This window comes from Gymnoscopelus braueri (genome assembly GCF_963280865.1).
Source record: "Gymnoscopelus braueri genome assembly, chromosome: 4".
NCBI classification, from domain to species: Eukaryota; Metazoa; Chordata; class Actinopteri; order Myctophiformes; family Myctophidae; genus Gymnoscopelus; species Gymnoscopelus braueri.
Window position 1 is genome coordinate 1,597,818 of NC_137605.1, and position 17,613 is coordinate 1,615,430.

Below are 17,613 nucleotides of genomic sequence, written 5' to 3' on the forward strand. Positions count from 1 at the left end.
AATGAGGGGATTGTTCACCCACACCCTGAGAGGAAAAGAACTAATACATACTTCATGTGATGACCAAGTAACTGTCCCTTCACAGCCCTGTTTCCCAAACAGTGGGTTCGGGACCCATTCGTGGGTCGCGGAGCGATCTTTGTGGGTCGCGAGTTAATGTCCACCCATTTTTTGTTTATTTTAAAAATGATTATTGCAAAAATATTTTCAAAAATATATATATTTGCAGTTTGTCACACAAAACAAATTATATAATTTAAAAAAAAAAAAGTTTAAGAAGACGTGACCCGATCTTCAAGCTCACAAGCAACGCGTTGTGAGCTGAAACAGTGCTGTAAAGGGACAGTTATTTGGTCATCACTTGAAGCGGTTAACAGATTGTATGTATTAGTTATTTTCCTCTCACACTGTGTCTGACAATCCCCTCATTAAACTATTTTCACTATTTTGAGTCCCGTGGAGACATCATCACATTTATCTTTGAGTCTCGAGGTAAAAGGTTTGAGAAACACTGACCAAAACTCTAAAGGCCTGCATTCAGTTTATTATAACTATATATATATATATATATATATATATATATATATATATATATATATATATATATATATGTATATATGTATATGTTATAGTTTAACACACTAAAGGCCTGCATTCAGTTTATTATCACAATTTCAACTTTCCTTTTTTAATTCGTTTTTATACCACTTTCAACCTGGTGTCTCTATTTTGGCGTGTCATTATAGCTGAATTAGTTTTACCAAAAATATCCACAAGCTACAAGTGTCTTAAGTATATAACTTATAGACAAAACTGAAGTCATAGTTTTTGGAGCCAAGAAAGACAGATTAAAGTCAGCGCCCAACTCCAATCGGTAATGTTAAAAACATAGTTATGGACTCTGAATTTAAACAGCCACATTAACACAATCACAAAGTTAACCTACTATCATCTTTAACACGGGTTAAAGAACAGCTGGATCTAGAAAAACTTGTCCATACATTCATCTTCAGTAGATTTGACTACTGTAACGGTGTCTTTATATATTGTTTATTGCTCATTCTGAGATAAAACATTACAATTGAGAGATTCGTTTTTTGTTATTTGTAATTCAATGAGTGGAAGTCCCATGTGGATGTTGGACTTCATGTGACATCAGACAGAATGATGTCACATGAAGACGTGTCAGACATGTGACATCAGCCAGAATGATGTCACATGAAGACGTGTCAGACATGTGACATCAGACAGAATGATGTCACATGAAGTCGTGTCAGACATGTGACATCAGACAGAATGATGTCACATGAAGTCGTGTCAGACATGTGACATCGTTAGCCTACTGGCAGAGCCGCCGATCAGTCCAGCACTTAACGAGATTAGCTCTGGAGTCCGGACACACAGATACGCAGACAGACATACAGACAGACAGACAGACACGCAGACTGACCCTCTTATGGAACGCTAGCCTGTCTGGAAACGTGCTTTTTGTGCATTTTTCGCACAAAATAAACGTACAACATATAATGTATAGATGTACCTGTGAGTGTCCATAACGTATAGATGTTCCTGTGAGTGTCCATAATGTTATAGATGTACCTGTGCGTGCTGCTCTGAACGCTCCTCCCCAGCAGACTTCTCGTGAAGATGTCTTCCAGCTCTGGAGACGTGAGGAGGTGCTGTGTGTACGGATAGAGGAGGCTGGGGTATCCCAGGACCGAGCCATGCACCTGGGACAGCACAGGGGAATGATTACTATCACAATATAGAGCTATTTTACACTGTTACTGAACAAACACTCTATAGCAATGATTACTAGAGCTTCAACCTTTTAACAAACAACCTTTTGTTTTAACCAAAACATATCACTTACCCTAGTTCACCATAGTTCACCCAAAAAATGGCTTATTTTCTATCAATTGCACGCCCCATGAAGGCTTGAATTCACGGACAGTTTTTTGTTTTTGTTGCATTCCTAAGCCAATAATTTGATTACCGGCGTAAAGATGCTAATGTATCCGATAGGAGACACAAAGTAGACTCTTTGTGTCTCCTACTGGAAATACACCCGGTCATCAAATTATTGCAGCAGGAATGCCAAAAAAAAAAAAAAAAAATCCATGAATTCAAGCCTTCATGGGATGTGCAATTGATAGAAAATAAGTAATTTTTTGGGTGAACTACTCCTTTTTAAGTTAAAATAAAATGTGAGTACTTGTTCCGCCCACTGACCTGGGTGGGTACGGGGGAGGCGGCCAACAGCGGGTACATGTGAGGGGCGGGCAGGGGGAGAGGGTGGTAGCCCACCACCTGCTGAGAGGACTGAGAGGAGAGGAGGCTGGAGTAACTCTCTGCCATCCTTCTGAAGGCCTCGGCATGCTGCCACCTCTCCTTAGACAGGGAGGTCCAGGAGGATGGAGAACCTGTCTTCTCCTTGGATAAGGAGGTCCAGGAGGATGGAGAACCCGTCTTCTCCTTGGATAAGGAGGTCCAGGAGGATGGAGAACCCGCCTTCTCCTTAGACAAGGAGGTCCAGGAGGATGGAGAACCCGTCTTCTCCTTGGATAAGGAGGTCCAGGAGGATGGAGAACCCGCCTTCTCCTTAGACAAGGAGGTCCAGGAGGATGGAGAACCCGTCTTCTCTTTGGATAAGGAGGTCCAGGAGGATGGAGAACCCGTCTTCTCCTTGGATAAGGAGGTCCAGGAGGATGGAGAACCCGTCTTCTCCTTAGACAAGGAGGTCCAGGAGGATGGAGAACCTGCCTTCTCCTTAGACAAGGAGGTCCAGGAGGATGGAGAACCCGTCTTCTCCTTAGACAAGGAGGTCCAGGAGGATGGAGAACCTGTCTTCTCCTTAGACAAGGAGGTCCAGGAGGATGGAGAACCCGTCTTCTCCTTGGATAAGGAGGTCCAGGAGGATGGAGAACCCGTCTTCTCCTTGGATAAGGAGGTCCAGGAGGATGGAGAACCCGTCTTCTCCTTGGATAAGGAGGTCCAGGAGGATGGAGAACCCGTCTTCTCCTTGGACAAGGAGGTCCAGGAGGATGGAGAACCCGTCTTCTCCTTGGACAAGGAGGTCCACAGAGGTGGAGCTGTCACGATTAAAACATGTTTAGATCAAAGTTGACGATGCATTTTCACACAAATAATGTCGATTAACGATTTGTGTTTTCGGCTGAACATTGGAAGATTATGAGTAAAGATTACATTTCCGTTTGGCATTCTAGGCTTCGTAATCAAACATTGCACAGGGCAGATAATTATGACAAATCACTTCATATATAAATGAATTAATTACTGACATATTTAATAATTGCATACTTTCCCCCCACAAAAATGCTATGGCGAAAATAGCTGATTTAAAAATGCAGTGCAGTGACATTTTCGGCCATTTTATTTTGAAGATTCAGTCTGAAACGTTGTCTCAACCTGGTCTCAACCAATCAGAAGGTCCCATCCCTTCAGGCTATGGGACGTTGGAATCTCAATCACTGCAGCCATGTGCAACAGGGCTAGTGTTTGTTTACAAGTTAGAGAGAGACGGCCAGTTAAGCTGGTGTGCTACTACGTGGCTTATTTCTAACCTACAGTATAATGTTTTCAGAATCAGATACATAGTTTAGTGTGCAGATTAAGTTTTAAATGAGTAATACACCGTCTGGATGTCATCTTGAATGAGATTCAAAACAGAGTAGCTCTGTAATTAAAATCAGCTGTGTTTGAAGAACTTGCAGCTATGGGAATCAAACAGGTGCATGTGATCAAGATTCATTTATATTCATGAAAGTTGTGTTATGTCATCACGCAGCACGTTTTCCTTTACAGGAAGTCATTAAGATTGGCTTTTTAGGGACTCTTGATATAAAAATACACAAAACTGTTTTTCTTTTCAATTATTCTGGCATCTATTGTTAGGTCTGCCCATATGATGACCACGATATGCTCTAAAAGTGTGAAAAACTTATCTTTCATTTCACTACACCTTTAAAGCTTACAACGCTTGTAGATCTGCTATTTCTGATTTTATTTAACATGGAAACGATTATGAAAAATAAATGCGATTAGACGATGATGTAATAGCTGTGAGAAACCTACCCAGAGATGAGCCTTTCTCCTCCTTAGACAGGGAGGTGCAGGGAGGAGACTGAGACACGGGGCCGATGGCTCCGCTGTGGGCGAGGGTGGCGTCTGTAGAGTGGTGGGTGGCAGACATGGAGGGCATGGAGGGCATGGAGGGCATGGAGGACATGGAGGGCATGGAGGACATGGAGGGCATGGAGGGCATGGCCGACAGCCTCAGCATCTTTCTGGGAGGAGGAGGAGGAGAGGAGGAGGAGGAGGAGGAGGAGGAACAGGAACAGCCTTCTCCAGGATCACAGGGAGGAGGGGGGGTGGTACCATTGGACTCCTCCGCTGGGGGGCGGGGGGAGCTTTGGACCTCCTCCTCTTCCTCCTCTTCCTCCTCCTCTTCCTCCTCCTCTGGACCTCCTCCCCACCGCTGATCTGTCTCATCTGTGATCTCCGAACTCTGACCTCTGACCTAATAATAATAATAATGTATTTATTTATATTTATAATGCACTTTGCATTTGAAACAAATCTCAGCAACGGATAAATAAACAATAATAATAAATCAAATAGAATAAATAAAATCTCAGCTAATTTTATTTTACAATAAGGGTATCATATTTATTATAAAACACGACAAAGCTAAAATAAATATTTAAAGACATTTAAAATCACATGGAGGCATAAAGCCTGTAGGAGTAAAACAAGTGTAGCAACAAAAACAAAAGTAGGTGTTTAGTCCTGTTTTAAACACATTGAGTGCCAAAAACGTCCCTGGCCGTTTTTCATAATCCAACACTTGAGGTTTTTTTTTCTCCTTCACAGCACCAGGAGACAGTGGCGGCAGGGCAGGCCTGCCCAACCAGATCTCGCCTCCCCTAAAAAACCCAAATAACCCGAAAATCATCTCGTGCTTAATGAATGTCCTCAAAGTCACGCATCCAACAAGCTATGAACTGAGCAGATTGGACCTTCTGTTCCAGAGGTAATGGCCAAAACACCTTGAAAACGGCAATTTTCACCGGTTTTCGATCGCCGATTTTCGATTGAGTTGAAATGTCTTTTTGGGGGGTAATAGAGGGGGGGAAATCTTGCCTGTAGCCTGGCACGGCCACACTAATATCACTGCGTAGATATTAGTCTGGAATCTCTGTGTGGAACCTGCATTTCCATGGGACGGATAAAAAAAATACTTCTGGTGATAAACCCGCCCCCTTATTTGCATACCGGGCCCTGATTGGTCCCTCACTACTTCGGAGGGAGTGAAATCCAATCACAACTGAGCGGTGCCAGACCAAATCTGCAAAGGGCAATTTGTTTTTTTGCAATGGCAGATTGGTCTGGTTTCCAGGCTACCACCATGGTCCAGAGCTTGGTCTTGGGGAGGAGGGAGGGGGGGGGGGGGACTCACCTCTTTCTCCTCCTCTGCTCCGGCGTGGCTCTCCTCCAGACCGTCCAGCAGGGCGCGGCACTGCTCCTGCAGGGCCTGCATGTCCAGCAGCCGCGCGGCGCTCAGCAGCGGCCGCAGGTCCCGGGCGCTGACCTCCAGGCTCTGGCTGTAGGCGAAGTCCAGAACCTGCTGGAAGGTCCGGGGCGTCAGGCGCTCCAGGGTGACGACGGGCTCCGGGGGCTCGGCGCCGCCGCCGGGTCCCAGCCGCCGCGCCAGGATCCCGCTGGCGCAGGCCAGCACCAGCCGGTGGGCCCGGAAGGTCTGGGCGGCCACGCCCACGCGGATGACGGCGTCGCACAGCTGGCCCGCCCGGCGGAGAGCGTCCGCCTGACGCAGGAAGTGTGAGTAGAGAGGGTTGTCCAGACGGATCATCTCTGAAGACCTGAGGAGAGGAGGATGATTAAAAAAAAAAGGATAATTCCTTTTAACAGGTCGGTCATGAAAGTCCTTGCGGTCTTGTTTCCAATGAGAACCTGTGAGCAATTAGGGGTTAAGAGTCTTGCTCAGGGACACATTTCATTTCATCGTCTCATATGCTGGCCTGGCCTGGAATCGAACCTGGGGCAACCAGGGCCTCTGGCTCCCTAGGCGGGCTCACTAACCACTCAGCTATGGCCGCCCCTGATCATGATGAAGATGATCAGAACCAAACAGAAGGATCCAGTTGGAATAGGTTGATATACTAGAGCAGTGGTTCTCAACCAGTGGTCCGGGGACCACCAGTGGTCCTTGAGAGGGTTCCAGGTGGTCCCCAGCTAAATGATGGAAGAGTTGGTAACCAAATGGACTCTTATAGATCTTTAACTCTTGAGAGTGTCAAATGAAACCAAATGGACCCTTACGGGTCCATTTGGTTTCATTTGACACTCTCAAGAGTTAAGTTATTGTTAAACATCTGCATCACTTCATTTACAAAAAGTAACACAATTAGAGAATGTAGAAAAATAGTTATTTTGATCATCTCTCCTATGGAACCAACATCAACAGCATGGATGGAAGTCTGAGAGGCAAAATGTCATCACTTGGTGGTTCCGTGGCTCAAATGCCCAATAAATAATGGACCTTGATATGAAAAAGGTGGAAAAGCCCTGGACTAGAGGCTAGTGGAATAGAGTACCGGCGTCCTGACGTCACTCGCTCATCCCCTGGGTCACCAAAGTATTGTCTCTATGGAGAATAACGTTGGGTCGTCTTAGAATCGTCTCCTATAAGAATTGTGGTCCAAAAACAAACACAATGTGTCCCGTCGCTGTTGTCAGGGAGGAGGCTCTGTATGTGGATGAGGTATGAAAAAGGTCTTAAAAGTCCTTAGATTGTCACCTCACTGTCATCTAGGGACCCCCCAAACAACATGTGGACCCACAGGTTGAGAACCAGTGCTCTATAGGTTGATATACTATACTATTCTATATATACATCAGTATCAGTAATATACAGTCTATGTGTCCTGACTTTGAACCGCTTTCAACCAGGCATCCCTATTTTGGGGCGTTATGTCATTAGGTGGACATTTTCAAACATAGCAGATCTACAAGATCTAATTGATCAGAATTTTTTTTTATGTTCTATTATAATTATTTGTACTTTTATTAAACTGATTAGAATTGATTCAGCCCTTTTTGACTAAATAATGTTAAAATGGGTGGTCCGGGAAACACAGAGCTGTTCATGGGTCAGAGTCTGTTTGAAACACAGAGCTGTTCATGGGTCAGATTCTGTTTGAAACACAGAGCTGTTCATGGGTCAGAGTCTGTTTGAAACACAGAGCTGTTCATGGGTCAGAGTGTGTTTGAAACACAGAGCTGTTCATGGGTCAGAGTCTGTTTGAAACACAGAGCTGTTCATGGGTCAGAGTGTGTTTGAAACACAGAGCTGTTCATGGGTCAGAGTCTGTTTGAAACACAGAGCTGTTCATGGGTCAGAGTCTGTTTGAAACACAGAGCTGTTCATGGGTCAGAGTGTGTTTGAAACAGAGAACTGTTCATGGGTCAGAGTGTGTTTGAAACAGAGTGTTCATGGGTCAGAGTGTGTTTGAAACAGAGTGTTCATGGGTCAGAGTGTGTTTGAAACAGAGTGTTCATGGGTCAGAGTGTGTTTGAAACAGAGTGTTCATGGGTCAGAGTGTGTTTGAAACAGAGTGTTCATGGGTCAGAGTGTGTTTGAAACAGAGTGTTCATGGGTCAGAGTGTGTTTGAAACAGAGTGTTCATGGGTCAGAGTTTGTTTGAAACAGAGAACTGTTCATGGGTCAGAGTGTGTTTGAAACAGAGAGCTGTTCATGGGTCAGAGTCTGTTTGAAACAGACTGTTCATGGGTCAGAGTGTGTTTGAAACAGAGTGTTCATGGGTCAGAGTCTGTTTGAAACAGAGTGTTCATGGGTCAGAGTGTGTTTGAAACAGAGAACTGTTCATGGGTCAGAGTCTGTTTGAAACAGACTGTTCATGGGTCAGAGTGTGTTTGAAACAGAGTGTTCATGGGTCAGAGTGTGTTTGAAACACAGAGCTGTTCATGGGTCAGAGTGTGTTTGAAACAGAGAGCTGTTCATGGGTCAGAGTGTGTTTGAAACAGAGAGCTGTTCATGGGTCAGAGTGTGTTTGAAACACAGAGCTGTTCATGGGTCAGAGTCTGTTTGAAACAGAGAGCTGTTCATGGGTCAGAGTGTGTTTGAAACAGAGAGCTGTTCCGTGTTCCACTTCGTTGGAAACGTTGAATTGTAACCGCCCGTCACATCAGCCACATTAGCCTGGTTGTGATGAACTGATAATCAGATCTGATTTGTTTCCATCCATGCCAGCATGTTTACACTGTGTGGTGAGAGCTGAGGGGGTTGGAGGTAAATGTGATTTAATCTGTACTTTTACTGATGTATCCGATAACGAGGCCCTGCCAACACATCTCATTTCTTCTTTTTGTACAAACCACAATTTGTTTTTACTGTATGCATCAATACCATAATATATTACTAAAATACTCTATTACAAGGAAAAATCCTGTGTAAAAAATGTTAACTTGAGTAAAAGTACAAAAGTATTGGCATCAAAATATACGTACAGCACAAAAGTAAAGGTACTCATTATGAAAAGTCCATTTAACCTTTCCCAAAATAGTAGATCTGCAAGACCACAACACGATAGCATAAGTACATAATAAGTGGTTAATGCATGTTTTCTAATAATAAACTAAATCTGCAAAGCAACGTGTAACTTGTACGTTTAACAAATTATTGTAATGCAATAAAAAGTACAATATTTGCCTCTTGAGATGTGGTGGATTAGAAGTATAAAGTATGGAAAAATGGGAATACTCAAATGAACTAAACATACCTCAAAATTGTACTTAAGTACAGTACGTGAGTGTGGCCTACTTAGTTACTTTCCACCAGTGGTGGAAAAAGTACTCACATTTTGTACTTAAGTAAAAGTATCTATACTGCAGTGTAGTAAAGTAAAAGTCCAGTAATCAAAATTTACTTGAGTAAAAGTACAAAGGTATTGGCATCAAAATATACTTAAAAGTACCAAAAGTAAAAGTACCCATTGTGCAGAATGTCCCGTTTCACAAGTTCAAAATGTATAAAGATCTTTTGAAAATAGCAGATCTACAAGCTCACAATGCGTCAAGCTTTTAGATCGGCTATTTTCAAACGGCCGAAATGTATTTAGGGCTGAAGTGGTTAATGTATGTTTTGTGATAATAATCTAAATCTTCAAAGTAAACTAGTAACTAAAGCTGTCAAATAATTGTAGTCAAATAAAATTCCTCAAAATTGTACTTAAGTACAGTACTTGAGTAAATGTACTTAGTTACTTTCCACCACTGCTTTCCACTGCAAACATATTTTTTTAGGTTGCTTTATGCTGTCTAGTTCAGGTCTGCTCTCCCCCGTATTCTACAGTAGATCCTCTCTAGTCATATTCAGAGCTTATGATTCATACTTTTTTTTAGGGTCTTTCAATTCTGTAGAAATGGTGTCAGCAAACGCTGTCTGGGAGCCCAACGTCTGAGTGTGTTCAATGTATGGAAACGGCTTTGATATTCAGCCTCTCCCAGAGCTGCTCTGTAGCAGACCACAGAAACCCTACCTACAGTATACCAAACTACGACTGATGACTGTACACACACACACACACACACACACACACACACACACACACACACACACACACACACACACACACACACACACACACACACACACACACACGCTGGGGCCTCTCAGTCACTAGAGTAGAGTTTGTTTGATCAACAGCAGCAAGATAAAATCTACAAATACAACAACAACACAAGGAGGCGAGGCGGCATGGAGAGAGAAAGGGTTAGGGTTAGGGTTAGAGGCAGCATGGAGAGAGAAAGGGTTAGGGTTAGGGTTAGAGGCAGCATGGAGAGAGAAAGGGTTAGGGTTAGGGTTAGAGGCAGCATGGAGAGAGAAAGGGTTAGGGTTAGGGTTAGAGGCGGCATGGAGAGAGAAAGGGTTAGGGTTAGGGTTAGAGGCAGCATGGAGAGAGAAAGGGTTAGGGTTAGGGTTAGAGGCAGCATGGAGAGAGAAAGGGTTAGGGTTAGGGTTAGAGGCAGCATGGAGAGAGAAAGGGTTAGGGTTAGGGTTAGAGGCGGCATGGAGAGAGAAAGGGTTAGGGTTAGGGTTAGAGGCGGCATGGAGAGAGAAAGTGTTCCTGGAACCTTTTATGAAGACGCATGAATGAGGGTTAAAAGTCACCAAATGTTGATTTAATGCAGGGGTCTTTTCAGGCCAAGGACCGCTTAGCTGAGAGAGAGATGAGGCAGGGACCCCCTCTATATTGTATACAATTGTGCTTCAGATTTAACTTTTTTTGTTTACTTAGTCTGCTCTTTTTTCCCTCGTCACCTATACCTCTTTGCCAAAAATAGCAGATCTACAAGCTCACAACGCCTCGCGTGAGCTTGTAGATCAGCTATGTTTGGCTAAAGTTCTCCTAAGAAAAGTGATGCTAGGGTTCAAGTGGTTAAGGTAGAAGAAAAAAACATATCACGCAAAGATTTGGAGGACCCCCTGTAGTAACTCTGAGGACCCGCTAGGGGTCCCGGACCCCCTGTTGAAGACCCCTGATTGAATGCAAAGCGACATGGAGGTGTTTTTCATGCTGTTTGGTACAGTGTGGGCTCAGATACAGTACGTGGTGGTTGTGGTCGGCTGGCTGACTGCACTGCTACATAAAAGCATCGTCATGCGTTCCACTTTGTCTCTGTGTGTGTGTGTGTGTGTGTGTGTGTGTGTGTCTGTGTGTCTGTGTGTGTGTGTGTGTGTGTGTGTGTGTGTGTGTGTGTGTGTGTGTGTGTGTGTGTGTGTGTGTGTGTGTGTGTGTTAGTTCTGGTGATCCACAACAGAAAGCAGACGCACGCATGTGATGAAATGACGTCTGGTCACCACTGTTACTGGAAACATGAACGCAATGCACTCACCTTCATGCATTATGCATGAGCACGCACGCACACGCACACACACACACACACACACACACACACACACACACACACACACACACACACACACACACACACACACACACACACACACATGCACGCGCGCACGTAGAAGGGCTGCAATTATCTTCTTGGTGATAACTCTATTGATTAGTTTTACGAATAATACATTTTTCTGGATAATAAAAAAAACAAGATAATATCAAAGGAATCGAGGCTTTTTAATGTAGTTAGAGTAACGTAATCAGTGTAAAATAGATTTGTGTTTTTGTGTGGCATTTTTTGGGGGATTTGTTTTTTCTTCTCATTTCTGAGCGTTCATTTGACAGAGTTAGCACACAGACACACGGACAAAGCATGTTATTCTACCTCTCAATTAAATATGGTTAATAAAGCATTTTAATTTGAACTGAAGTCTTTCTGTGGTCTACAGCTGCTCAGAGCTCTGTGCTGTTATCATATATCTTATCTTTAACTTCTGAAACCTTTATGGTTTACTACTGTATATAAGATGCCTCTCCCAGACTCAACTCTACCTTGATTCTTTAATTTTTTTACCTCAAGAAGTTTAAATAACTAAATAAAATAAATACAGCCTCTATCGTGAAATGATAAAAAAAAGAGTGACCTGCTCTCTTGTTTCTGAATCCATCTGTATATAATCAGTGTAAAACACATGTACAGGAAAGTGTTGTTTCATCCATTTGATACTCAGAGAGTTTACACATGGAAGGGTCCATTTGGTTCCATTTGGTTCAGGCTCTCTGAGTTAAATGAACACTGAGAATGTGTTGTGTAGATGCATAGTCTACTCTGTATGGTAATTGATACTAGAATATTATCTGATTTATTTTATCATTCCCCCCCTAAATATATATATAAAACAAATGAAAAAAGTAATTGAAAAAACACGGCCCCCTCACGCATTAGAAGTGTCTGATCAAATTAATATCAAATATCTAAGTACTGAATCAAGCAACTGTCCGGGGTCACAGAAGCCTGAGTAAACGTTAAACGTCTTCTACCACTGTGTGTGTGTGTGTGTGTGTGTGTGTGTGTGTGTGTGTGTGTGTGTGTGTGTGTGTGTGTGTGTGTGTGTGTGTGTGTGTGTGTGTGTGTGTGTGTGTGTGTGTGTGTGTGTGTGTGTGTGTGTGTGTGTGTGTGTGTGTGTGTGTGTGTGTGTGTGATCAAACCAGATAAGACCTTTATTGGTCCTGTGGGGGAAATTCAGGCGCCAATTCCGCCAAAGACAGCACAGCAGTAAAGAACAGGTTACAGGACGAGAAGAAACAAACGTACAGTATAGACACAGCATGAGAGACATCATATTCAAGACAACACCATCAGTACGGTGGCAAAAAGAAAAAAATAATAATAAGTATAAGTATAAAGGATTACCATTGGATCCTCAAACTGTCGTTCAAACCTCAAACTCCAACTTTCTTTTATCCGTCTGATTTGATCATTCTAATCAATGATGAACAAAACAACTATCTCCACATTAATGGTCAAAAACTCCACTTGAGCTGTATGTGGGTAAAGTGATGATAATATAATGTATTTAATATAATAATGATATAATATAATGTATGTGGGTAAAGTGATGATAATATAATGTATTTAATATAATAATAATATAATATAATATGTGGGTAAAGTGATGATAATATAATGTATTTCATATAATAATGATATAATATAATGTATGTGGGTAAAGTGATGATAATATAATGTATTTAATTTAATAATACTATAATATAATGTATGTGGGTAAAGTGATGATAATATAATGTATTTAATATAATAATACTATAATATAATGTATGTGGGTAAAGTGATGATAATATAATGTATTTAATACAATAATAATATAATATAATATGTAGGTAAAGTGATGATAATATAATGTATTTAATACAATAATAATATAATATAATGTATATGGGTAAAGTGATGATAATATAAGGACACATTCAAGTATCTGACAATAAAATCACCAACTTTGATGAGGCAGTGTTGTGTTGTTTTAAAAACATGTTTTGTGTGTGTGTGTGTGTGTGTGTGTGTGTGTGTGTGTGTGTGTGTGTGTGTACGTGCGCCTCTGTGCGTGTGTGCGTCTCTGTGCGTCTCTGTGCGTGCGTGTGCGTGCGTGTGCGTGCATGTGTGTGTGTGTATGTGCATGCGTGCGTGCACGCTCTTGCATCATGTAGGTTGCATGATTAAAATGTGAGTAGTATACTCACATATGTCAGTGAGTATACTACTACGCCACTACGCCAGTGTCATACATTATATAGTGTACAGTGACTCTATAGGGGGCATAGCTGATGTCCGGGGCAGGTGGGTCTCACAGTGACTCTATAAGGGGCATAGCTGATGTCCGGGGCAGGTGGGTCTCACAGTGACTCTATAAGGGGCATAGCTGATGTCCGGGGCAGGTGGGTCTCACAGTGACTCTATAGGGGGCATAGCTGATGTCCGGGGCAGGTGGGTCTCACAGGCTGCCATTGTCTTTGTCACACTCGCCATGACACCTTCCATAGGTGTGAAAGTCACCTCGCAGCTGTCAGGCTTTTGAGCTTTTGCAAGTTTTGCAAACGTGCATTACTGCATTGTCATTACACAGTGCTAATAGCATTCTGAGTGTGTGCAAATGGAACCAAATGGACCCGTAATGGTTCCATTTGTACACTCTCATTAGACTGTGTTCCCCTCCATTTCATCACTATGCTAATAGCCCGTATAGCACTTGACCTAGCCTTGACGACCATGCAGCCTTATGCATGGTTATGAGGTTAAAATGTTATTTAAGTAGCATGTTATGTAGACAGATGCCAGGTTTATTTGTTGACCTGGCATCCTATAGAGTGTATAGTTTCAATGCACAGAACTTTTTTTGATAGTTTGTTTAGACTGACGCAAGGTTCATTGTTTACCTGTGATCCTAGTTTACTGAGACACTACACTGTCTCTCTGTATTCTATGATCCTATAGTTTACTGAGACACTACACTGTCTCTGTATTCTATGATCCTATAGTTTACTGAGACACTACACTGTCTCTCTGTATTCTATGATCCTATAGTTTACTGAGACACTACACTGTCTCTATGTATTCTATGATCCTATAGTTTACTGAGACACTACACTGTCTCTGTATTCTATGATCCTATAGTTTACTGAGACACTACACTGTCTCTGTATTCTATGATCCTATAGTTTACTGAGACACTACACTGTCTCTGTATTCTATGATCCTATATTTTACTGAGACACTACACTGTCTCTCTGTATTCTATGATCCTATAGTTTACTGAGACACTACACTGTCTCTGTATTCTATGATCCTATAGTTTACTGAGACACTACACTGTCTCTCTGTATTCTATGATCCTATAGTTTACTGAGACACTACACTGTCTCTCTGTATTCTATGATCCTATAGTTTACTGAGACACTACACTGTCTCTGTATTCTATGATCCTATAGTTTACTGAGACACTACACTGTCTCTATGTATTCTATGATCCTATAGTTTACTGGGACACTACACTGTCTCTGTATTCTATGATCCTATAGTTTACTGAGACACTACACTGTCTCTCTGAATTCTATGATCCTATAGTTTACTGAGACACTACACTGTCTCTGTATTCTATGATCCTATAGTTTACTGAGACACTACACTGTCTCTGTGTATTCTATGATCCTATAGTTTACTGAGACACTACACTGTCTCTGTATTCTATGATCCTATAGTTTACTGAGACACTACACTGTCTCTATGTATTCTATGATCCTATAGTTTACTGAGACACTACACTGTCTCTGTATTCTATGATCCTATAGTTTACTGAGACACTACACTGTCTCTCTGTATTCTATGATCCTATAGTTTACTGAGACACTACACTGTCTCTGTGTATTCTATGATCCTATAGTTTACTGAGACACTACACTAGTAGTGAGACACTAATACTATTCTATGTATGTGTTTACCTTGTTTACTGTAAGTCACTCTGGATAAAGAGCGTGTGATAAATTGTAAATTGTAACCATACGCGTTAAGTTGAAAGGTCAAACTTTGAAATCTTTCAGATAAAAAAGTCTGCAGGGGCTGTAACACCATCAATAAATTATTATGATGAAAATAATATTATATTAATATCAATCTTATATGTTACATAAAATAATACTATAATAATATCAGTCTTATATGTTACATAAAATAATACTATATTAATATCAGTCTTATATGTTACATAAAATGATACTATAATAATATCAGTCTTATATGTTACATAAAATAATACTATAATAATATCAGTCTTATATGTTACATAAAATAATATTATATTAATATGTTACATAAAATAATATTATATTAATATGTTACATAAAATAATATTATATTAATATCAGTCTTATATGTTACATAAAATAATACTATAATAATATCAGTCTTATATGTTACATAAAATAATACTATATTAATATCAGTCTTATATGTTACATAAAATAATACTATATTAATATCAGTCTTATATGTTACATAAAATAATACTATATTAATATCAGTCTTATATGTTACATAAAATAATACTATAATAATATCAGTCTTATATGTTACATAAAATAATACTATATTAATATCAGTCTTATATGTTACATAAAATAATACTATATTAATATCAGTCTTATATGTTAAATAAATAATGATATTTATATGTTATTGTGAGAACAATGGACAGGGGGCCTCGCAGCAAGTGTTGCACTGAGAGCCCTAGTGTGTGTGTGTGTGTGTGTGTGTGTGTGTGGGGCGTGTGTATGTGCGCGTGTGTGTACACACACACACACACACACACACACACACACACACACACACACACACACACACACACATACATACATACATACATACATACATACATACATACATACATACATACATACACTGTAGGTTTCTAAGTACAGCAGTGTATAAGTGTGTATAATAAGTACTAATGTAATAACTATGTAATATGTAATAAGTACTATATGGACTCATTAAGTCATTGCATCAGCTGGACATTAGTTGCATCAGAGTCTCTGATGTAATCCATCCTCCCACACGATACAAACAATATAATCACTCTGATTATTGAGGAGGATCTCCATTCTGATTACTTTCATATATAATCTGACTATAATTGTTGCTGACTCAATCTGGTCCATCCCAGTTGCTACAGTCATTTAAATGTTTGATATATTTGAGCTGTTGTTCAGATTGATACGAGCCACTGAACCATCCTGATATAACATGACAATAAGCCACTGAACCATCCTGATAAAACATGACAATGAGTCAAACATCGTATTTTTATACTGTTTCCCTCCACACCAAAACCTCTTTGGTGAAAATAGCCCGCATGTACAAGCTCATGACGCGTCTCAACGTTTGTGTGCTTGTACATCTGCTATTTTTGCCATGATGTTTGCCCCAGAATGGACATGCTATGGTTCTAATTTCATTCTACTTTTAATCTTGCGTTAAAACAAAGTTTCTGCCTCCGATGTCTAAGTTTGGAGTCTTCCTTGGTGTCAATCCTTACACTTTCTAGATCATCCGGTCCGTGACATTATCAATGTTTTTTTTTTCATGTTTACAAACTAAACACATGCACGGTGCTGATTATGATATGATATCGTCTCTGTCAGGGTGGAAACCTCATATGTTCAAAAAAATTTAACTTTTCATGATTCAAATTTAAAAATATATCAAAAGTAGCAGATCTACAAGCTCAAAACGCAGCGCGTTTTGAGCTTGTAGATCTGCTACTTTTTGATGCTTTTGTGTGACGCCGTAGTGTGATCACATAGGTAGGCCGTTAATTTACGAAAAAAAATGATATGGAGATAAGAGGCTTCTGCTCCGACAGCAACAATATATGATATGATCATGATTATCAGACTAAAGCTCCAAGACGCTTTGGTTGCAGTGACAGCAGCTTATCAATGTGTTCTGAGATGCCCAGAGAGAGAGAGAGAGAGAGAGAGAGAGAGAGAGGGAGAGAGAGAGAGAGAGAGAGAGAGGGGGAAAACCAAGCGGTTGTACTGTCACCTACATCGCCTTGAGTTCAGCGGGGGAGCTAGTATCTCTAGTAAGCGCTACAGGGCCTCTGAACCGACCACAGCTCTGTGTACTCTGGCTGCTCAGAGGAGCCTCGCTGCGTAACTAAACCACAGACACACTAAAACACATGAAGATGTACGTGAGGCGAGGAACGACACACACACACAGGGGAGGCAGACGTGGGGAGGCAGACGTGGGGAGGCAGACATGCGGGGAGACACTCACCTGTGGCACGGTGACTCTGGCGGCCGTCCTTCCCCTGCGGAGCTGCCGCTACGCGCTGCCGGTGACACCATGGCTGTGAAGTGACATGAGTGATGAGGTTGATGGTTCTAGGTACTGTACCTCCCCTTGTTCCCTCCTCCTCCTCCTCCTCCTCCTCCTGCTCCTCCTCCTCATTGGCTCGTCAAGTGTCTGTGCCAAATGCTTCAATCAAACAGTCACACTTTATTTATTGAGCGTCTTTAACACAACCCTATGGTTGACCAATAAGAGTCTTTAACACAACCCTATGGTTGACCAATA

General features: G+C 41.3%; 1 protein-coding gene across 1 annotated transcript in view; it reads right to left on the reverse strand.

Moving 5' to 3' along the window:
* zbtb32 (zinc finger and BTB domain containing 32) overlaps positions 1-17,332 on the reverse strand; it is a 36,684-nt gene extending 19,352 nt beyond the window's left edge. The window contains exons 1-5 of the mRNA XM_080427183.1: positions 17,314-17,332; positions 5,480-5,900; positions 4,096-4,303; positions 2,233-3,092; positions 1,600-1,730 (exon numbers count right to left, since the gene is read on the reverse strand). Of these exons, the coding sequence (XP_080283309.1) occupies positions 1,600-1,730; positions 2,233-3,092; positions 4,096-4,303; positions 5,480-5,890 (1,610 nt within the window). The 5' untranslated portion in view covers positions 5,891-5,900; positions 17,314-17,332. The remainder of the gene's footprint in view (positions 1-1,599; positions 1,731-2,232; positions 3,093-4,095; positions 4,304-5,479; positions 5,901-17,313) is intronic.
* Between the last annotated feature and the right edge of the window lie 281 nt (positions 17,333-17,613).